This window comes from Tupaia chinensis, unplaced genomic scaffold (genome assembly GCF_000334495.1).
Source record: "Tupaia chinensis unplaced genomic scaffold, TupChi_1.0 Scaffold000140_1, whole genome shotgun sequence".
NCBI classification, from domain to species: Eukaryota; Metazoa; Chordata; class Mammalia; order Scandentia; family Tupaiidae; genus Tupaia; species Tupaia belangeri.
In genome coordinates, this window is record NW_006159610.1 from 8,664,857 (window position 1) to 8,688,294 (window position 23,438).

At 46.5% G+C, this 23,438-nt stretch overlaps 1 protein-coding gene across 2 annotated transcripts in view; it reads left to right on the forward strand.

Moving 5' to 3' along the window:
* The window catches only part of TMEM178B (transmembrane protein 178B), a 486,798-nt gene that overhangs the window by 192,779 nt on the left and 270,581 nt on the right, over positions 1-23,438 (forward strand). For both annotated transcript variants that reach the window (XM_006145055.2, XM_006145054.1), the window contains one exon: positions 15,745-15,858. In XM_006145055.2, the coding sequence (XP_006145117.1) occupies positions 15,745-15,858 (114 nt within the window). The remainder of the gene's footprint in view (positions 1-15,744; positions 15,859-23,438) is intronic.

The window sequence follows — 23,438 nt, forward strand, 5'->3', positions numbered from 1 at the left end:
CATACACTCTCTTTCTTTCTCACACTTTGAATGAACTGGTTAAAAGGAACATTAGCATGCTATGAAGGATCTTCAGAAAGTTTATGGAAAATACAAATCATTAGTATAAAAATTGTTTATGGGCTTCAAAATTTCTTTTGCACCAAAATATACTCATACTTTAATTCCATGTTTCTCTGAACTTTTGGAAGTACTCTCATGTAACTAACTCCTTTTTTTTTTTTTTAGAGGTTTTTGCATTAGGGGCGCTCGCCAGACAGACAGAGAGAGACAGAGAGACAGAAAGCAGGAAATGATCCCCCAGAGGGGGTGGCCACGCCGCAGTCCCTTCTCCTCCATTCTCTTCTCGGGATCTTGGGCATGCACACTCACGCACCTGGCGTGAGTTTTAAGCCACTGGGTCCGGGACTCGAACCGTGGTCGACTACATGGGAGTCCAGCGACATAGCCATTACGCTAACTGCTGGTCCCACTAACTCCTTTTTCAAATGAAAATGGAGCACTTAGTATCTGGATTACTTTCCAGACTTTTCCCCTCTAGCTGGACTCAAACATGCATTCAATTACTTGGAGACTTGAGCTGACTGCGCTCATTGTTGTCTGCTTTGTCTTGGCCTTATTGCGAGGCACACTGAGGGAGGCCGTCCCATCACTGAGAAGCTGGACCAATCGTCTGCGACCCGTTCTGGAATCCCATACACAGCCACGGCAGCGGCAGAGAATGGTAGGGCATCTCCATCTCTGTCCTGGCATCTGCAATTCTGGTGACTCATGAACAATCATTTTACTTTTCTCTGAAGAAACAGGAATGACAAATTTCAGACTCTGTTTATCTTCTTGCTGTTCCCTCCTCACTCCCTTTTAGGACAACTGCCTCATGCTGAATCCTTAATTTAAAGAAAATGGATGTTTCCCCATGGTCTGAGAGCTGGGGATTCTTATCAAAAGTGACATTAAAAAAGTGTCAGACCAGCCTCCTTCCTCTGCCTGGCCCATCCTTCATCGCTCCCGCCTGCCTGCATCTCTGTCTCCCCGTCTCCAGATCTGTCTCCACTTCCTGGATCCCTGGAGAAAACATGAGCTCATTGTCTTCCAGTGGCAAACCAGATCTGGTCTCCTTCTCGCCCCGTTTGCCTGTCAGAGCCTGGAGATGGATGGTTCTTCCACTCGCTGAACTGGGCCTGAGGAGCTGCAGCTCCTGCCTCCGGTCTGTGCACGGGTGGGAGGGGCTGCTGTCAGGGCAGTGGCAGTGCGTAGCTCTGAACTTTCTGGAAGGTCGTTATGGATGTGATGGGGATGGGGGAGCAGATTATTTACTACACCCCAAATGGTCATTTCGGGCCATACCTCACCTTTTCATTCTTTCCCAAGAAGTCTGTTTCAAGCTGGAAGATACATGAGCAAAGTGGGAAAAGGCAGCCAGAGCTGGCTGGGAAGCTGGAGATGCAGGCAAGCATGGTGACAGCTCCTTCATCCCGTTTTGTGCAATGACGTTAGGGTAAAGGTCTTGACTAACACATGCAAAAAGACTCGGAAAGGGAGAAAGGACATTTGGAATCCAGGATGCAGAAGTTAGTATAAGAAGGTTGAAACTCTTACAAGATTATGTGACCTTTAGCACCAAACATGGTGAAATAGATGCTTTCCTCAGGAAGTCTCTCAGTAAAGTAATGAAAAGCTCCTGGCTAGCAAATGGAATGAGAAGCCAGAGGTACAAGAACCGGGCTCCATGCTGTAACCTGGGGGCTTCTCTCTGTCACGGAGGAGGCATATGTGTGCACCCACTGGTCAGATCTCATTTTCCTTTCTCTCACTCTTAAAGCTAATTTTTATTTAGCTTTATTTATGTATTTATTTTAACTTGACCAGAGAGGGACAGGGTGGGGTGGGGGAATGAGAAAGCAAGCTACCATGTCTGTGGCTCAAACCGTGGTTGACCATGTGGGAGTCCAGCACCCTTAATCACTATGCCACTTGGTGGCCCTCTCGTTCTCTTTTTAAGCTTATTTATTTTACTCATAATAGACAGTGTGTTTGTGTATGTGTGTGTGTCCCCATGTGTGAGGAAAAGAAGGAGGGATCCTGACCCTGCAGCTTACCAGGATCTTGAGCACGTACATGCACCTGGCATGTTTCAGGTCAGTTGGGGCCTGGGATCTGAACCCATGGTGGGCTGTGTGGCTCCCAGCACTGTAATTCAGTATACGACTTACCTCCACAGAGGCTGGGCCTCATTTTTACTTAACTGGAGTATTGAATACCGGATGATAAAGAGGACAGGGAAGGGCATGAGAGGGGGTTTTTCAGTGGGGCCATCCTGTTTATGGAGGGGACAGGGTGGGCTGAAGGAGTGGGGAGACTCAAGGCAGGTAACCATTGTCCGGTGTCCAGACTTTAACGCAGGAGATTACCAGGGGGTTCTGGTAACTGTCCAGAGGACTTATTAACAGATGGTGGGTGAGTGCACAGCAAGGAATTGGTGACGCTGAGGAGCTGCCTGAGCCATACCATGCTGCCTCGTTCTGGGTGCAGTTCTTAGGCAGGCTGATTGGGGTGAGCAGTGTAGGCAGGGTCTCTCATGGTATTCATGTGGGCAAGCCTGGGGAAGCAGATCAGGGTACTGGTGAGTCCACGGCAGGCTTATTTGGGGTAAGTCTTAGAACTCTCTCATCATGGCTTGGTTTCTGGCCAAAGACGATAGTGTGTATGCGCCCGGGCAGAGTTACTCCCTCGACACTGCCTCGTGGAGGGATGTTAGCGATGGCTTGGATGAGGTTGGGGATAACCCACTGATGGAGCGTCTGGGACAAGTGGCGAATCTGTAGAATGACAGCATCTCCATCCAAAAATTTCTTCAGGGGCTGGAACAAATAGAAAATCCTGCAAGGAAGTAACAAAGCAAAATACACAAAACATCCACAGAATGAGAAAAGACAGCTGCCTGAGCACACGGCAGAGGACAGTTGGCTTAGCAGCTTCATCGGAGTGAGAAAGCAAGCAACACTTTGGTGTTGTCCCCTCTGTGGGCCACAGAGGTGGCCCTTTCTGTGACAAGGTTGCCCACAACGCTAACAGGAACTGAGGCTACATGGCTGGCGCTGAGCAGTCCCAAACTGTGTGGAAATGATTGTGATAGGTGCTCTGTGTGACCTGGGGGGAAATTCTGGTCCACATACTGGACCTCGAGACTGACTGGTGTGGGGATGGTTTTGGGGACCTGTGTTGAGAGAGCCTGGAAGAGTTCAAGCTGAAAGACAAGGAGACTATGGGTGGGGATGGGCATGAGAATTATCTTTAAATATTTATGGGCTCTTACACAGAGTGGGACGGGAGTCTCCAGAGGCATAACTAATAAACGATGCGAGCAGTTATCTAATGCTCGCGATGGAGCAGGTTTTACGTGGGTTATCACATTTGTTCCCCATCCATCTTAGGAGCTATGCTATTATTACCAGCATTTTACAGATAAAGAAATAGCGGTTCTGAGAGGTTGAGTAACTTGCTCAACAGCCCCTCCTGGTAGGTGGCTTGTCCTAGGAGTGGGGACAGGGATGTGGCTGAGTCTCAGGCATCGGCCAGGGGCCACTACACACTTTCTGGGGTTGCACTTCTCACCAGCTTATAGGGCGGGGGGTGGCGGCGCTATGCAGCAAACATAGTCTGTAGATGCTGAAAAATGCCAGTAAGTGGAAAAGTTTTGCTTTACATGTTTTCCATATAAAAGCGTGGAGAGTCTCTCCCTTTCCTTTAGAAGAGATCCCTGCCCCCCATTTTCTCTTCATGTGTGCCTCATAGCGTGGTGCTTTTAGGGTGTGTGGGGTGGGTTTCAGTCCCACCTCTGCCACATAATAGCTATATGTTCTGGGCAGGACACCTCTTTGTGTCGTCATCTGCGAAGTGGGATAATAACAGTGGCTAGTTTTTAGTATTAAGCTAGCAAATGCGTGATACAATTCTTCATGCAGTACCTAGCACACAGAAGATATTCATTAAACAGGGGCTGTTGTTCAGATGAGCAATGATACCCACACACCATGTTGGCCATCTAGAGAACAGAGATGAAAAACACGAGCTCCTCGATCTCGAAGCTTTTACTGCAGATGGAAATGCATGATTAATATAACGATCTAAGAGTGGCCTGCTGGAGGTATTTAGGAACAGGGTGAGGGAAGTGAAAACCGTGGTGGTGGGGCGGGTGAGGGGTGACAGCTTTTGAAAATGGAATTCTGTGTGTGTGATCAGGAGGGTCTCCTGAACGCTGCTTGTCACACACAGTTATGTAATGTGGGATGGAAAGGAATGAAATATTTAGGATTCGGTCTATGCAGTGCGTACCAAACAACATTAAAAGGCCACACTGATACCACAAGCACAAAAAACAAAGCATACAAAATGGAATGCATTTGGGAAAGCATTAAAAATAAAAACGTAGATAACACTTTTCCTCAGTATGATGAAAATAAAACATTCTTTCTGGCTGGGTCTGCAGCAGCTATAAGCCTTGCAAATCCTTCAGCTCAGAACATCTGGGAGGAGCAGAAGGCGCTAAAGAGAAGAGGTGGGGGGAGATTTCTTGAAATAAGATTTTGTGAAGAGTCGCCCTCTTAAATAGGGAGAGCTCTGTCAACATTGCACTTGGTGAAACTTGCCAAAGGAACCTTCCAGACTCCTCCCATTCTGCCCCTTGTGCCCTGGGGGAGGACTACAGTGGTTCTGGCAACACCAGTCCAGCTCACCCTCCTTCAGCCCCTGGAACATGCCTGACTTGCTTTTATTTTAAGATTTATTTATGTCATGAGAGTGAGAGAGAGAGCTACTTCACCCCCAGAATGGTCTTGATGCCACAGTCAGCCCCCAGCTTCACCTGGATCATGGGTATTCATGGAGACCTCTGGACATGAACCAGCAGCCTTCCCATGTGGTCAGCCTTGCAGAACATCATGTTCTACCACTGTACCACCATCTGGTCCCCCACTTTTCAATACTGACAAGGTTTCAATTCTAATCGCAAACCTTCAGCAAACCCCCCCCCAACTCCTGTGTTCCCGCACTCTTTCTTTTGTGGTCTTTTAAAGAATCCTGCTGGATTCTTTAATAAATATGATAAATGCCTTTTCTAATTTGGTAAAAGAAAATCAGTGCTTCTCCTTGCTAAGATATAACTTTAACTTTATTTTATTTATTATTTATTTATTTATTTATTTATTTAAAAGAAAATGCCCTTTAAAGACAAGACAAACACTGTCTTAAAGCTCTCACTGGCTTCATCATATTTTGTTGGTTATTTCCACTTTTTTTTTTTTAAATGTCTCTTTCTATGTAATCTTTCATTTATTAAGTGCAGAGCACTAGCCAGGCCTCAGGCTAGAAAGATGACTAAGAACTGTCATCCCAGTGAGAGTCACACGGGTGACATGCGGCAGGCGGGGGCTGGGAGTACCTCATATGGTCTGGGGCACTCAAGCTGTTGGCACCATGGAAAGAGGAATAGTGAGCAAGACGCAGGTGATGTCCCTGCTGTCTTCTGTCCTTCCTCTCTTTCTTTCCTCCTTCAGCAGTGGCTATATTGAGGTCTTTCCAGCTACGGGCACCATGGCCACCTGTTCCCAGTGATTCTTCCACCAAACAGTGAGTTGTATGGTTGTGGTGTCTGAAACTGTCGTGCGCACACTGAAAAACATGAGGTCAGGGAGGCTGTGGTTTGCAGCTGGCCTTTCTCCTTGCTGGCCGAAGCCTCTGGGGAGGGTCTTCATCTTTCTATACTCCTCCTTCTTTGTCCAACAGGGTTGTTACTACGAATTTCCTTCACAGGGTTCCTGTGAGGGTGACATGTGACAATGTATGACCATCTGGCATGTGGTGGTGGGCATTGAATACTTATTTTCTTTTTGGCATAAAAAGCAGAACTCTGGGATGAAGGAGACACATGGTCTCTCATAAGTGGCCTTGGCCTACCCTCGTGTCTCCAGGATGCGAGAATATTGAGAGGGGAGAAGACCGTGGCAGACTGAGAACAAAAGGCCGCCTTGGCTATGTGCCATACTGCTCTTCTGAGAGGAGGAGTCAGTGGAGGGTGCAAGGCTGGGCTGGTGGCTACTGAGACCCTTCAAGGAAACCGCAGGAAGCACCTCACTGTCATCCTTCTGAAGGACAGCTGTGTTGCCCTGACACCCACCACTTGGTCGGGGCTTGATCTCAGGGTTTCTGCCCTTCTGTGCTCCTGGAGCTGCCCAGTGTGGACTCAGTGGATTTGGGAGATCCACTGAGGGAAGGAGACTTCTGAGTGCTTGCTGTGGGAGCTCTCAGCTTGCCTGGGAGTGTTCTCTGTAGCTGCAGCTGTAGGCAAAGGTGGGCTGAGGGGATGCGACACAGGTCACTGAGGGCAGTCACTCTGTCCCCAGAGATTCTATGCTCAACTCAAGGCATTGTGCAAACCCAGTCAAAGGGTGTTCGACCTGGTGTTGCTTTTCTGGTAGCTTTCAGCCACGGCTTTAGAGAAGAGATCAGCAAATACAGGTGGGGCATCACTAATCTGAAAACCCGAAATCCAAGACACTGACAAATCCAGAAGTTTTTGAGCATCCATATGATGCCACAGTGGAAAATTATACACCTGACCTCATGTGACAGTGACAGTCGAAACAAAGTATTGTTATGAAATTACCTTAGGCCATGTATATAAGGTGTATACCAAACATAAATGAAGTTTGTGTTTAAACTTGGCTCCCATCCCGCATTGCAAACATCCCCAAATGCCCCAGAGGTCTGAAATTTCAAACATGCTGGTTCCAACCATTTTGATTAAGGGATATTCAAACCGTACTTGGAACCAGTTACTTAATTTATCTAGTATGCCATTGGTCAAATAATAGACCCTGATACCAATTTTTCATTCATCCAACTATAAGCTGAGGGCTTGCTTTGCTGGTATGCCTGGACCTGGGGTAGCATGTAAAAAGAGAGCTGGTTTCTGGTTTTGACAAACTCATAGTCTAGTGCTACAATAGAATCTGCTCTTTAAAGAAATAAAAAGGATTTGGGGTTAAAGGAGACTAGGAAAGTCTGCATCCGTAACTGTCCCTTTTGGGAGGAAGTCACATTTAATAAGTCACACTTATTAAAAATTAGTACCAGGAACCAGTGGATGGCATAATGGTTACGTTGCTGGACTTCCATATGGCCAACCATAGTTCGGGTTCCAGACTCGGCTGCTTGAAACTCATGCCCGGCGCTTGTGCATGTGTGCACAGAACTCTGAGAGGAGAATGGAGGAGAAGGGATTGTAGTATGGTCATTCTCCTGCCCCCTAGGGTGATTTCTCACTTTTTGTCTCTCTGGCAAGGGCATATACCCTCTAGCAAAACTCTTTCTTTAAAAAAAAAAAAAAAAGAATACATACTAACATCCTGTAGTAAACCTTTCACCTTTGGTGCAATCCACTTGTTTCTAAATACATTTGGCCATCACATTCCCAGCCCAACTCCTCCCTTTGAGAGTGTGGGCGGGGTATTGTGAGGTCATGGGTTCACCATCTTTTTTTTTTTTGAAAGAGATTTTTACTATAGTGTGTGTGTGTTTGTGTGTGTGTGTGTGTGTGTGTGTGTGCTCACTGGAGAGACAGAGACAGAGAGACTGAAAGAGAGAAGTCACCCCACAGGGGCATGGCCAAATCACTGGTCCACCTTTGAAGTGCACCTCCACCTCCTCACAGCAGCCACCTTGCCTTCTCAGCATCCTTTTTCTCACAGGTGTCTCTGCTCTGGTCCAACGGGAGGGGATTTGGAAGCTCATTTGCACTTAGGAGTTTGTGACTCAAATTTACCCCTTTAGACTTAGGAAAGCTTTAGAAATGGGTGTCAAGAGAATATTGTGTGTGGGTGCATATACTTGCCAGAGAGAGAGACAGAGACAGACAGAATGAGGAGAAGAGAAAGCTCTTCCCATGGGGAATGGTCATGCTGCAATCCCTTCTCTTCCATCCCTCCCTCCTTTCAGGATGATGGGTACACAGGGACATACACCTAGTGCGTTTCTCAAACTGCTGAGTCTGGGACTCGAACTGGGTGGTTGATCATGTGGAATCTGGCTGCTTTAACCACCAGGCCATGGAGCCAACCCTAAAATAATTTCTGATCCAATGGGATCTCTCTAATAAAAATGGAAAGTTCTATGGCACCTCTTTAGGAAAGATAATTTAAGGTAGGGTAGACTTGGGTCCCAGCTCTGTCTCTAAAATTACTTTGCCTCTAAAATCACTCAGCCTAAGAAGTGTCCTGCTTAACATGAGAGAACCACAATAAGTTTGTGAGAAAAATGGAATTAAAATACAGGTTTATTTTAGTGTCAAAAAATTAAAATCCATGCATAGTATGCATTTCCACGAACTTTTTGAAGGCTCCAGATATATCACTCCTGAGTGATGGACTCTTGACCAAATACTTAGAGAGTCATGTATTGCTGGAAGCTGACACGTTACAGGAAAACCACCAGCTGGTGTTGCTGCCAGGTATGACTGGAATCCAGAATTTAGGGTCAGAGCTGCAGATTCTGTGCCATCTCGGTCACTCTCTTCTCCTAGTCTCTGGCACACCAGAGCTCCTGCTCCCAGGGTTATTGTGTGGGGAAATTTATTCTTGATAGACATACGTCATGTCTGTAGCATGACGTAAACTTTTACTGACCTCATTTTTGAGTCCCTATGTTCTTATCCCCTTAGAGTAGTCTTAGGGTTGCAGCTGTTAATAACAGCAATTAGGATTTACTGAGCACTTACTATGTGCAGGGACTGCTCTTATTCCTTGAAGTGAGTTAGCACTTCTATGCCTTGGGTCTGTTTTTTAATTTAAATTATTTATTTTATTTTATTCATTATTACTGTTCTTCAATTTGATCAGAGAGAGAGAGAAAGCAAGCTGGTGTGTCTAGGAATCGAACTGTGGTTGGCCATGTGGGAATCTAGTGCCTTAAGAGAGAACCACAATAAGTTTGTGAGAAAAATGGAATTAAAATACAGGTTTATTTTAGTGTCAAAAAATTAAAATCCATGCATAGTATGCATTTCCACGAACTTTTTGAAGGCTCCAGATATATCACTCCTGAGTGATGGACTCTTGACCAAATACTTAGAGAGTCATGTATTGCTGGAAGCTGACACGTTACAGGAAAACCACCAGCTGGTGTTGCTGCCAGGTATGACTGGAATCCAGAATTTAGGGTCAGAGCTGCAGATTCTGTGCCATCTCGGTCACTCTCTTCTCCTAGTCTCTGGCACACCAGAGCTCCTGCTCCCAGGGTTATTGTGTGGGGAAATTTATTCTTGATAGACATACGTCATGTCTGTAGCATGACGTAAACTTTTACTGACCTCATTTTTGAGTCCCTATGTTCTTATCCCCTTAGAGTAGTCTTAGGGTTGCAGCTGTTAATAACAGCAATTAGGATTTACTGAGCACTTACTATGTGCAGGGACTGCTCTTATTCCTTGAAGTGAGTTAGCACTTCTATGCCTTGGGTCTGTTTTTTAATTTAAATTATTTATTTTATTTTATTCATTATTACTGTTCTTCAATTTGATCAGAGAGAGAGAGAAAGCAAGCTGGTGTGTCTAGGAATCGAACTGTGGTTGGCCATGTGGGAATCTAGTGCCTTAACCACCACACCACCTGCTGGCCTCTGCTTTGGGTCTTAAGGGACTTGAAAATGTAGAAAAAGAAATGGGTCAGTTTCTCTCCATCCTCTTTTCTCTTTGCCACTATAGACTTTGAGAGGTGGGGTTGAGGGAGGAAGGACGTGTTAGCATTGGACTAAGGGAAAGCTGGAGTGATGCGTGCAGAAAGGAGGGTTGCTGGAGAGATGCGAGAGGAAGGCGGGGCAAAAGAGACAGAAGAGGAGTGAGCTGGATGCTTCATTTGCCCCTCTGATCCAGCCTCCACCTTCTGCACCTACTAGAGGCTGGCCTTCCCTCTGACTGCCAGTTCATCTATGTCATTGCATATCCCCTTCTTTTTTAGGGATGAATAATATTCCATTGTATGTCTATACCACATTCTCTTTATTCATGCATCTGCAGATGGACATTTAGCTCATTTCCACCATTTGGCTAGCTAGTGTGAATAATGCTGCAATGAATATGGGAGTACAAATATCTCTTTGAGATACTGATTTCAGTTCTTTTGGATATGTGCCCAGCAGTGGGATTGCTGGATTATGTAGTGTTCTACTTTTAACTTTTGAAGGAACCCTTGTTGTTGCATTTCAACGTAGTGGTCATACTAATTTACATTCCCACCAGCACTTTGCAAGCCTTTCAGTTTTTCCACCTCCTTGCCTACACTTATTTGTTATTTTTTTTTTTTTTTGGTAATAGATGTCCTAACAGGTATGAAACAATAACTCATTTTGGTTTTGATTTGCTTTTCCTTGATGATTACTTAAGTTGAGCATCTTTTCATATACTTGTGGACTATTTGAATATCATTTTTTCGAGAAATGTCTGTCAAGTCCTTTGCTCATTTAAAAAATCAGGTGATTGGAACCAGGAGATGGTGTAATGGTTACATTGTTGGACTCCCAAGTAGTCAACTGTGATTTGAGTCCCAAACTCAGTTGCTTAAAACTTATGCCGGGCATGTGTGTGCGTGCCCCAGATCCTGAGAGGATAATGGAGGAGAAGGGATTGTGGCGCAGCCATTCCCCCTAGGGGGTGATTGCTCACTTTCTGTTTCTTTGTCTCTCTGGTGAGCACATGTACCCTCTAGCCAAAAATCTCTCTTTCTCTCTCTCAAAAAAAAAAAAAAAATCAGGTTATTTGTTTTTTGGTATTGAATTCAATTACCCTTTTTAGAAACTCTTCTCCATTACGTGTCTGGGTGTCTTATTGGTATCTTCTTGAGACCCTAACAGGTGGGTAGGAGAGTCACTACTCTATAGGCAGAGCATGTCTAAAGTGATCCATGAGGGCTACAGGCGGGTCTTGTGGGCCAGTTCTGTTTCTGCTGAGTTTTCCTGAGCTGGAGGTTGACTCTGGGCTGGATTGCAGGAGTCAGTGAAGATAAGTTTGACCTTCTTTCCAGGTAAGGCCATGGACTTTTCCATCACCTCTTAGGTAGCCCCCCGCATCATTTGCTGCAGGAAAACCTGTTTGTCTTGGGAAGCCCACATTCTGGGCACACGTATTTGGTACCCAGATGGTGCCTGTATTTACAAAAGCCCGGCACACTGACAGGACCTGCAGACACATGGATAAATATTTTGCCTTTCTTCTTAGGCAATATTTGAGTCTTTCAAGTTTAATTGCTGTCAAAGGCAGGATGCTTGTGATCCCCAAGGCAAAGCAAACACTGCGGGCCTTTGGTGGGGCTGTTCTGTCTGCTTCCGGCAGGCTTCCTGTCACTTGGCTTCTTGCTCTTGCTGAGTGTCCAGCAGCCTCTCTTCTTGCTGGCCGGGTGGGTGGGGCTGTGAGAGTTGGCTCCAGACTGCCTGGAACCTGCGGCAACTTGTTGAGTTTGTGTTGAGACTGAGAGAATCTGACTTTAGCTAAGAAATCGGGTGCTTTTCTCAGACACAAGTGACAGTTACCAATCTGGCCATCCCTAGTGGAATCTGGTTTTATGCTCCAAGGCGGGCCTGGGAGTGTTTTGTTTGATCTTGAAATTGTCGTGTGTGGGGCTACTGCTAGCTTGCATGGCTCCTTTGCATAAATTAGACCAAGGCCACCCCTTAGGTAGGGACGGCCTCTCACTCCACCAGGGCTCAAGGCTTGGCAGAGGAGCAGCTGGATTTTAGCTCCCAGGTATGCCTAAGAGCTGCCCTTGTGCAGGGCACAACCTGCCAGCTGTACACGACCAAGGTGGTTGCTGATGATTTTCTTGTTCCAAACTTTGGACCTTTTATATCCTCCTCTCTGCTTTCATTTCTTCTTTGTTTTTGTTTTTTCCTTTTTTTTTTTTTTTGCATTGATCTAGTTGCCCCTTGGATTACATTTACCAGATAAAGCGAGACACTCTTTTGTGATCAGACGTGGTTCCTTGAACCTCACTATAATCAGTACGCCTCTCCTTACACGATTTAGAAAGGGAGGAGGTGTAGACTCACTGAGTTCAATGACTTCTTTTTATTCATTCCATTCTATTAATAATTTGCCTCAATTATTTCATTTTTTAAAGTGTAATTTTTTATTTCTTCAGAGGCAGAGGGGGGAGAGAGAGACCCCTAACAGGGTTATCACACCATAATACACCTCCAGCGTCAGCAGAGCACAACGTTTTTACTGTTCATAGCGCCGCCGCCTGGCTCTGCCTCAGTCATTTTCATTTCTTGCATATAATAAGAGCAGTTGGATTCTTTGCCCACTGTGCTCCTCCGAAGGACAGCTCACATTATTCATTCCTTTCTTCGAAGCACATGTTATTGGTGCTTACTTTGTGCTAGGGGCTGGGGAGATAAAGACGAATGAATAAGACAACATCCCTGCCCTTGAGAAACTCATAATCTGATGGGGGAGTGAGGCATGTAAACAGATAAATCACAGCCCATTGGCGTGCCTGCTGCCGTCAGGACAGTAGCACAGGGGAGTGTGGGGGAGAGGAGGAAGCAGCATCGGCTGACCGCTGACTTTTGGGTCCTGCTCTGGTTGCGAGGCAGGCTTTGCTGAGGAGCTGCCCTTATAGACACATTTTAGGATGAGCAGGAATTTACCGGGAGGGGAACCAGTGCAGTCATGAACAGATAATGCATATTTGGGATAAGGAGGGAAGGCTTACCTGGCAGGAGCCTAAAGTATGTGAGGGTCAGGGCCAAAGAGAAGCTGGAGCAGGTGCTGGGACTCTGTGCCTGAGGAGTGTGGGCCTTGTCCTATGTGTGGAAGAGGCCAATAGAGGCCCCTGAACAGGGAATTGACACAGTCACATTTTCCTCTCTGGAATACACACTAAGCGGGAGGGAGGCCTGCATAGTGGGGCTCATCTGGTCAGTCCTGGATTCTGATCCTGGCATGGCCACTTCCTGTTCAAGTCACTTAGTCTTCTGATCCCCCAGTTTCTTATTTGTAAAGTAGGGGTTATGATAATAATAATCCTTACTACAAAGAATAATCTCTACTTACTTGGGTTGCATTATAGATTAAATGAGACAGTATCCATAAAGTAGTTTCCCACTAAGGAGGACAAGTACAGAATCCATGAATGGGTCCAGGTACGTTGGGATTGCCAGTTCTGGACAGCCTCATCTGTTGACCCCAAGGTACCTTAGAAACACCTTCTCTGGGTATGCCATGACAGGGGTAAAGTCAGAAATGATTAGTCTACAAAGCACTAGGAAAGTCTCTCCTAGCCAGTAAGTCCTCAAAATCTTGTTTGTTGAGATAGGTCATATTTTAGGGTAAAGCCCTTTAGAGGGACAGAGAGGAGAGGCTGGACTTCAGGGACATATCTGAAGTATCACTGAGCTTGGTGGCCAGTTGGAGTGAGGAAGAAGGGGGCCGTTAGGGAGATGACTGTGGGATTTATGATGCTGTAGATTGGATGGGAGGCCATGCTATTTATCTTTTTTTTTTTTTTTTGGAGAGATTTTCACTGTAGGGCGCGTGCGCTCGCCAGACAGACAGAGAGAGACATAGAGACAGAAAACGAGAAATCACCCCCCAGGGGGGATGGTCACGCCGCAATCCCTTCTCCTCCATTCTCCTCTCGGGATCCTGGGCACGCATGCACACGCGCCCGGCGTGAGTTCCAAGCCACCGGGTCCGGGACATGAACCGCGGTTGACTACGTGGGAGTCCAGCGACATAGCCATTACGCTAACTGCTGGTTCCCAGGCCATGCTATTTAGAGAGTGTTGGGAATTAGAGCATGCAGGTCTGAGGTGTGAAGCCAAGTTGAGGAAGAGGAGACTGTCTGGTAGACTATTTTTTTCAAGAAATTTAGAAACTTACTGAAGAAGATAATAGGATAAAGGTATAAGGAGGAGATGTGGTCGGGAGAAGCTGGGGACATGTGAGAGGCTTTAGGATGTTTGTGGACTGTGGGGGGAAATGACACAGAGGAATTGCAAACTGAAGATTCAGGAAAAGAATGCATGCCATTTCTCAGAACTTTGCCTTTTGGACAGAGTCTGTCCCATTGGAAGAGTGTCTGCCAATAACTAGCGACTGGGCAGTTGTCCAGATATGATTTATAATAAGGCACGGGTTTCATGAGGCACTGTCTAAATTATTGCACTCCACCAAGTGCCAGGTTCCCTGCTGACAGTGGGCCAGGGGTCAAATAATTCAATCAGGTGCCACTGGTTATAAATTGAAAATCAGTGGGGTGCAAAATGGATTACCATCAAAATTCATTCAGGTGCAAAACCAAATTTCAAAACCCCTAACCTTTAAAAACTACTCTTTTCCTGATTTTTCATGATGCCCCGACTTTGAGTTTTAATATCCCCCAGATAAGCAAGCCCTCCATGGAGATGCCTGAAGGAGCCCAGAGGGAGGAAGGGAAGGGCTCTTAGTCATGCCTTACTTTCGGAATTCCTTTAGGAATTTGCAAACATGGTGGCTTCATGAATTAGTGCAGTGGCAATTCTGATTCTCTAAGGCAACTGTTGGGCTCTACCTGTGTTTCAGATTCAGCAGGCCTGGGGTTGGGCCTGAGAAATTGCATTTCTAGCAAGTTCTCAGGTGATCCTGATGCTGCTGGTCCTGGGACTACACCTTGAGCACCTCTACTCTAAGATTTGGAAACATTTTGGTAATTTGACAAGAAAAGCGTGTTTTGATTAATAACAACTTATTGTAGAGGTCTTATTGGTTCAGAAGTCAAGTCGGTTAAAGAGTTACTATTCTGTCCAAGAAACCCAACAAGAGGCTGGTTCGAGGAGATACAGTCTGATTTGTGCGCTTTATGTTCAGAGATGGGGTTGGGAGGAGGGAGGGAGCAAGGCAGGAAGTCTCCGTTGCTCACCATTCCAGAGGACTCTGTGAACTGAAAGCACAGATGACATCATTAAGGCTGAGCCTGCGCTCTCCTGGTTTCTGCGTGGAAACTGTTCATGTCTATCAATTCAAACTTTCTGTCTTGACTTGCAAGTTGCTTTTCTTAAGAAGGTTAGACAAACATAAATCCTACCTCCTTAGCAAGCTGCCAAAGACCTAAACTTGGCTCTTCCCACCTCTGCTTGATCCCAGAGATGTATTTTTTTCTGTATAACTCAGTGCCGTCTGATTGTTGTTTTCTCTCTTGCTCGTTACTCCTTCCCTCCTTCCTTCCTTCCTTCCTTCCTTCCTTCCTTCCTTCTTTCCTTCCTTCCTTTCTTTCTTTCTTTCTTTCTTTCTTTCTTTCTTTCTTTCTTTCTTTCTTTCTATTTATTTATTTATTTATTTTGCTTGCCAGAGAGAAACTGAGAGGGAAAGTGAGAAATCACCCCCTGGGGGGAAGACCATGCCACAATCCTGTCTCCATTCTCCCCCTGGGATTTTGGGTATGCACACACATTATCTGGTGTAATTTTCAAGCCTCCAGGTCTGGGATTCAAACTGTGGTTGCCCATGTGGGAGTCTAGTACTTTAACCACAATGCCACCTGCTGGCTCCCTCTCTTGCTCTTTCTGAGTTACAGTGTTATGCCTTGTATAACCATAGGTGTCCCTAGGCCCTATATGAAGGAAGATCCTTTCTCTAGGATGGAAAAATAGATCCCAGAACTGTTCCAGACATGGTTGCTCACCTCATTAACATTTAGTTTCTTATCCCTCTTTCAGGAGAAATTGAGCGATGCACATACATCAAATACCACTACTCCTCAGCAACCATCCCCAGGAACCTCACTTTCAATATCACGAAGACCATCCGTCAGGACGAGTGGCATGCCCTACGTAAGTACATCCCAGTGTCTTCAGCTGTGACTGTGCCGTGATGTCACCTCTGGAGGGCCTGGAGGTTTGCATGCCTCCATCTTGGATCTGTGGATATTCTCACAACATTGCAGTTCCTTACAGTGCCAGTATCTGTGGGCCAGAATTACCCTGGCTGGTTTCATTGCAGTACAGATTTGGGCAGTTTACTTCTAAAATTAAGATCCAAAATCAAAACTAAAACACAACTAATAGACAATGGTCTTATTTTACTACCCTAGTAGGCATTTAAGATTTCACCTACCCAATGGAACCAGCTCTTGAAATTTAACTCACGTCTCTAAGTTGCTTGGAATATTATCACAACCTGTTAGTCTCTCATGTTGACGTTTGTGAAGGGTGAGACCAGTTGGTAGTTGGAGATTCATATAGCACTGGGGATTTGCAACTGAGTGGATCACTAAGGATAGGATCTAGCCTCTAAATCAGGTATCTGTTTACCTGTAAATGACAGGCTTTGGGACCTAGGTTCACATGAAATTGCTCAGCACAGATCAGAATGTCTGCATCCATCGGTCAGGGAATTTCTTGGCCAGGATCCTCAGAGATTTAGATTATGAGGTGAGGTGACTTAATGAGCAGAGCTCATTGGCTATTTTTACCCTTCTGCTCTGTGGGGACACACTGCTGGTCTGTGGCAGCAGCTCGCTCCTCTTATGTTGGCTCGGTCCATCCTGCTGGCATGGTCTGACTCTCAGCAAGCTCCACGCTGTGACTGTGGCCCGTGCCGGTGCCTTCCTGTCCATCTTTTCTCACATGATGTCGTAAGGTTGAGGTTCATCTTGCCTTTATATGCAAAGGAAGTTCTTTTACTATTTCTTGGTACTAAGGACCCCTTCATTTCTAGGCCCTGAAGAAGGTGGCTCTTCAGGCTGAGAACATCTTTCTTTTCTTTGCTGTTGTCTTGTTATCTTTTGTGAGTACGGGGCCCACCAGATGTACTTCCCTTTATGATTTGGCCTTAATGAAACAACCACAGTTTGGAGTGGGAAAGGGGAAAGTGAGAGAAACAAATCAAATGAAACAAAACAAAACAAGCATGCATCAGTTTCAGGAAAAAAAAGTGTAACTGGTGTCCACATGATTGTTACTAAATATGCCTAGTCTGAACTGATAAAGCAGGGACCAGTGGGTGGCACAGCATTAACCAGATCATTGTACCCACAGGCTTTGCACATTACCAGAGACACCAACTAGCACACGGGAACCGAGAGCTGATGTTCACAGAACATTCCCCTGTGCTGGACAGCAAGCTGAGCATACCACATACTTATTTAATTTTAATATTACATTTGCCTTGGCAGTGCTAGGAATCAGGATTAATCATTTCTTTTTCAAAGTAAACACATAAAGACCCAAATAGAGACAGATAAGACAAGACTGCTTCTTTTTCACAGTGCATTGGAGTTAGTATAGTTACTTAATAGAGCCTAAAAGGATCATTTAAGATATTTAAGTCTCCTTGATTTACCATTTAAATCTAACTTGAGTTACAGGGATCATAATAGGATTCAGAATCTAAGAAGGAAGACGTTATTGACATAGCTTCAATTCAAATGAACTAAAATTATCCAAAGTTACCAGGTTTCAATATGCTGGGCACTTTATAGACACCAAAGCTACAGTGAACTCTTTTAAGAAGCTCAAGTCAGGGGTGGAGGAGGGTATGGGACAGACAAAGACATTCGTAAAGCAAATAATTACAAAGCAATGCAATCATTACAACATAGTAGAATTGCTCCAAGCAGTTAAGGTAGTGTGTGGAAAATTTTCAGCAAGAAGGATGATTATTTTAGTGTAAATTGCACTGAGACACCTCAAGAGAATCCTGTTAGAACTCTTTTGGTTGTATTACAGATACCTGGAAATCAAAGAGGTTACCCACTGAGGTGTCATTGAAAATATGTCATGTGACATCAGCAATGACAGAGAGGAGAGGCTAAGGCCCAGGTGTGTGAGGTCTTCTTTTTGTCCTTTTTGGCTCCAGGGTCCTCATTCCCAAACCATAGAGTGCTGTTGCATTCTGCACAGTCTATTGTGCGCTTATGCTGTGAACTGGGTGCTAACAGATCTATTTTTAACTCCTAAAAGCCACCTCGGCGACTGATGTCTGTAAGGTCTCGGGCACACGGTGTTGGGTGAAGTTGAGGCTGTCCTTCGGTGGGGATTTATCTGCCCCTTCCACAAAGTCGCCTAATGGGCTATTAGGCATGCAGAGAGTGTTTGCCATTTCTGACATCTATGACAGCTATTTTTAGCCCGAGGGCAGGTGAGCATCTGTCACAACCGAAGTTGGTACTAAGTGTGATTGGGAACGCCAGCGTAATGCTGAAGCCCAGCAAGTGTCCATTTTAATTTTCAACGGTCAGACGTTGATGGCATGAAGTGGGACGTGGGGACATCAGCCCCCTGAGAAAGAGAGCGGAAACTATTAAAGATGAGCAAATTCCCATGAAGTGGGACGTGGGGACATCAGCCCCCTTTGAAAGAGCGGAAACTATTAAAGATGAGCAAATTCTCATGATCAAATGTTGGAAATGAAAAAAAAAATCAAACTCTGATTTCTTGATTTCATTTTAGAGTCCTTTATCTCTAATATTCGATGTGGGATCAAACGAATTCATATAATACTAATTTAGCCATACAAATATCTTACATTCTGTCATTCTTTTCTCATTCTATAGTTTTTGTCAAAGAAAAGAAATTAATTTTTTTTTGAAACAACTTTTGGCAAATATTTGGACTTCGGTTCAACCCAGATTATCTACCTGTCTTCAGGCATTTGCATGTGGTCTTATTGATGTGGCAAAAACAATTTTCAGAGAGGAAAAAAGCTCAGTTTGGTTTAAAGCCACATTGTGGTTTCTGGAAAGTTAACCTCACTGATGGGAAACTTAATGCTGGTCTTTGGGCTCATTCTCCTCCTGGTCAGGTGAAGAGAGGTTGAAAGAATAAAATGATGTGCAGGCCACTAGGCTTCAAATTTAACTGTAAAGAGATACGAGACTCAGGAGGGAGTACAGGCCAGAGGACCAAGCCTGTGCATGCGTGTATTTAGGGGGCTGGGGCAGGGATGAGTGGTCTTCATGTGTCAGGTTCCAATGCTGAGCAGACCAGGTTCCCACTCTGGCTTGGATGGCCATGGCTGCTGAGGCACCAGGAGGCCTGTTTCTCCTTCCCACCCTGGGAGGAGGCAGACTCCTTCTGGATTGGCGTCCATATCTCCAGTGTACTCATGCCTGGGATCTTCTCATGCCTGGGGTCCACCCAGGGCAGCCCATCTGTCTTGCTACCCACTTCTCTTTATGTCTCAGTGACCCAGACCCTGGGCAGACAGTGGGAAGGTGAGTGAGAACCACATTTGTCCTGCCTCTGCACTCCTGATCAGGATCCTCCTGTCGCTTCTAGGGCTGGAGCAGAACCAGCGAGTGGCACTGGTCAGTTAGGAGGGGACAGGCAGCTATGGGAGATGAGCTTGCTAATGACACTGTCTGGGTCGGTCATCTGGTTTAATGTTCTGAATAAGACAGAATCGGATTGCTAGTGGTCAGTGGTGGCTTTCTGAATCGTGCTGCTTCCTCTTCTCACAGGATACATCCCCCCAGACTTTTTGGATCCCATAGTTCTGTCTGGGCTGGCAGCCACTTGTTTGCAGAGTTCTGTGTCCTTGCACAACCCTCAAGACCCCTGAGGCCACCCTGCATGGCTCTGCCTTGTTCTTCCTGCCTCTGGCGTCCCTTGGAGACACCCTTTAAGCCCAGCTGGTGGCTTGGACACTTGCCCTGGCAGGGCTGGGGAGATAGGAGTCTGGGTGACTCGAGGCAAGGACTGGGCACCAAGACAGGCTCTTGCAAAGAAAGGAAGCCAAGAGATCAGGGCCTGGGAAAACACTGCAGTTGAGAAGTAAGGGCTTCTGCAGGAAACAATGAGGACAGGATGGAGCCTGGCCTTGGGCCTCCCTGGTCAGGCCCCAGGAGGCTGGTTGGGGTTCGTTGGCATAGCCCGCCTGAGGTTGCAGGGCAAGGCCCACCAGAAGGAATGTGAGAGAAGGGTGACCTTTCCTTGCCCCTGTCTTCCTGGTCTGCTGGGCAGGAACTCCATGGACAGCTGAGACTAAAGTCTTCCCCGGGCCAGAGCCCTGGTTCAGAGGCACTGTGTCCACGTTTTTTTTCTTTTTTTTTTTTCATTCCACTTTGTGTTTTCAGCATGGAGGTTTAGCTCTGAGTCAGTTGCCCCCAGTAGTGAGAATCAAGGGGCTGGGACTTCACTTTCCTGCAATCCTATCCTCTCTGTTACCTTTCAAGAGGCAGAGAGCCAAGAAAGAGAGGTTTTTTTTGAAGCCTCCTTCTGTCAGGACTGAGAGTTCAACTAATGAGATCAGATGGTCACACGGCACATTTCCAGCTGGCCAGGGAGGGTGACATGGTTTCCTCTACCCGATTTCCCTGTTCCCCACCCCCAGTGACACACAACACAGGTTTATGCAGTGGCCCTGCAGCAGTGGCCTCCGGCGAACCAAGCACTGAATAGGAACACAGGTCGGGGAGTCCATGTCACAGGGGGCACAGAGCATTGGTTAAGGAGCTGTGCTGAAGCAGGGTGTGGGCAGTGCAGAGAAGGTCAATCCTGCTGGGAAGAGGAAGGGAGAAGAGAGAAAAGGAGGGTGGGCCCAGTGGGAGAGGGAGGGGTGGAGGGAGGGAGCCAGGCACAAGTGGAGACGGAGACTTCGTGAATGAGAAAGGGCATTTCAGTGGACACTCTACTAAGAGGAGCAAGAGGTCAAGCTCCAGAGTGGAATGACCCACTTGGCTCCCTGTTCCTTAAGGCCTTGAGTTCTCACCTTCACCTGCAGCTTTGCTCAGTATTGGGGGGGGGTGGCAACCCCACCCTAGGCTGGTGTGTGGTAAGCTCAGCTCGTCTGCTGCTCTTGTGTGGATCCTGGTACAGAGCTCTTACCTTAGTCTGCCTGGTCAGGTCTGACCTAGACCCCTTCATCTGGCCTCTCTCACACCCTCTTCCTCAGCACTCCCCTTTCCAGACTTAGAGGACCCTGTTCCTGAACCTGTCTCTCCGGTGCTATGTAGACTCTCCCATCTTGTGCTGGAGGTGGCTCCTTAGCGTCTTTGCTTGGCCTTCTGGCCTTTGACTTAGGCTGTCTTTGCCCAGTGACACTCACCTTTCCTTTCCCGATGAATCGATCTGGCAGCTCCTAACCCTGCCTGCTCAGCTGAAACATGTGGCTGCTCTGGGGCTTTCTTCTCTCAGACCTCTGGCCTCTCCAGCCCAGGAGTTGCCCAGCTTCCAAGTCCCTCCTTCCCCAGCCATCCCTGGCTATGACAAGATCAATATTGTAGACCAAAGGGCGTCAGATGAAAGTAACAGTAATGATAACTATGTGACCTCCTCTTTGTTCCTGTTGGCTGTGATGCTCCTTGAGGGTGAGTGGGCATTTTCTCCTTGGACTCTGGCCTGGCCTGCTGGCCTGCATTGTGACTGCTCCTTTGCAGACAAAGTAAGTAAGCCTGGAAGAAGGGGCTTGAAGGAGTTCAAGGATAAGGACTCAATCCAGGTCTGAACTTCGGTGGACTCGATCCAGATATTTTTTTTTTCTTTCTGTTTTTGGCTGATGTTATGTAAAACAGCCTAATGAGGTGAACATCCCAGACATTAGAAGCCTAGGTCCCCTGCAGCGTCAGCCATTTTCCTTCTCTGGCATTCACATCTGAGCTCAGCCAGTGTGAGGCTCTTACTGTGTGCAATCTGTTGTGAGCTGCCTCTTGCTTGTAAGACTGGCATCCAAGGGGGTCATCAGTGGCAAGAGACCATTCCCAGAACTGGGAAAGCTCGACAGCACAGAGACTCAGCCAACAGAGCGTTGCTGTATGTTCCCCAGTGTCCTAACATCTTTGCTTTCTGCAAACTATCCCACACCTCTTTGCCCGCACGCAGCTCCTGCCAGGAATATTGCAAACCTTTGGGGACTCCCACAGCCTATAGCCCACAGGCTTCCCTGGGCCATTCCTTCCAGAGCTCCAGTGGTATTTTTGTTCCAGGCCAAGCAAAGAACACAATCCAAACCCTCTCCACCTCCTGGTGTGATAGCACTCTTTGACCTGCTCTCAGACCTGCTCTTTCCTTCAGAGCTTTCATGCCTATCAAAACTGACCTCTTCTCTGTCCCAGTCCCTCAGGCTTCAGCTAAAACAACTTTACTGAGGTGATGAACATATCTGAGCTAAGGTGTTGGTCTTCTTGGATTACCTTCCCTGGATAACATTTTCTTTTCCAGGAGACCTGCAGGTATGATAGTGAGGCAGTTACAGGTAGTATGAGACTGCTTTGAAGCATTAACACATATGCAACTGTCGATTCCACTTACGTAAGTAGCAGGCCGACTGGGGTCAGTGATGGAAATGGAGTGGACAGGAGGGAGTTTGTTTTCGAGATTACCTTCGAAGTAGGGGAGGGGGAAGCCTTTACTAGGGATGGAGTAGAGTATGGTACAACCTTGTCCATTGCAGACATCCATGCACTGAAAAAACCAGAGAACTCCTTGCTGGCATAATTGCAGTCTTCAAGCCACAATTCACCTGGATATGCAGGTCCAATTTTGTGCAGGGAATTTGTTGGAAGTCTGGCCTGGAGGTATTCTCTCAGCTTCCGCAGATTGGGAGTTGTTTTCTTCTGGCTGAGCACAATACAGACATCACAAAGGAGAACTGGGCCTCACTCCACTGGCCTCCTTCATCTATTTGTTCATTTACTCATTCAATATTCATGGAGTGCCTATTCTGTGAGCTCCCCACATCTTAGGTGCTGGAGGGGATACTAAAAGGTATCCTGCTTTCCAAAGTGGATGATATATTTCTAGGTGTCAACCAGGCAAGGATTCAAACTGCTTGTTGCTTAATGATTATCGACAACCCAGAGAGTGCAGGCTAATCCTGCCGGCGATGTGTGCACATCACGGGTCCCGACCTCCGTACTTAAACCAGCAAGGATTCATTGCAGGGGGAGAAATAAAACAAAATATAAGACAAAACTACCGTATTACAGAAGCATGGACTAATTTTTACAGCAAAGAAACTGTAGGTGCATCTAGGATCTGCCTCTTCTTTCACTGCTAGGGGAACTGTCCCAGATGTAGGTGCTGAAAAGGAAGCTCAGTGTGGCAGGTGATTCCTCTCTGGCAACAGTTAAGACAAGCAGAGCTCAGCATCAAGAGGAGCTGCTTTAGTAAGAGGAGAATCTGAGTGGCAGACGAAGGAACCTGGGCTAGGTGAGACTCGATGTCTGGGCAGGCAGACACCTGGCATCAAGACAATGGGTTGAGGGAACCAGCAGTTAGCGTAATGGCTATGTCGTTGGACTCCCACGTAGTCGAGTGCGGTTTGCGTCCCAGACCCAGTGGCTTAAAACTCACACCAGGCGCGTGTGCGTGCGTGTCCAAGATCCTGAGAGGAGAGTGGAGGAGAAGGGATTGTGGCGTGGCCATCCCCCCTGGGGGGTGATTTCTCGCTTTCTGTCTCTATGTCTCTGTCT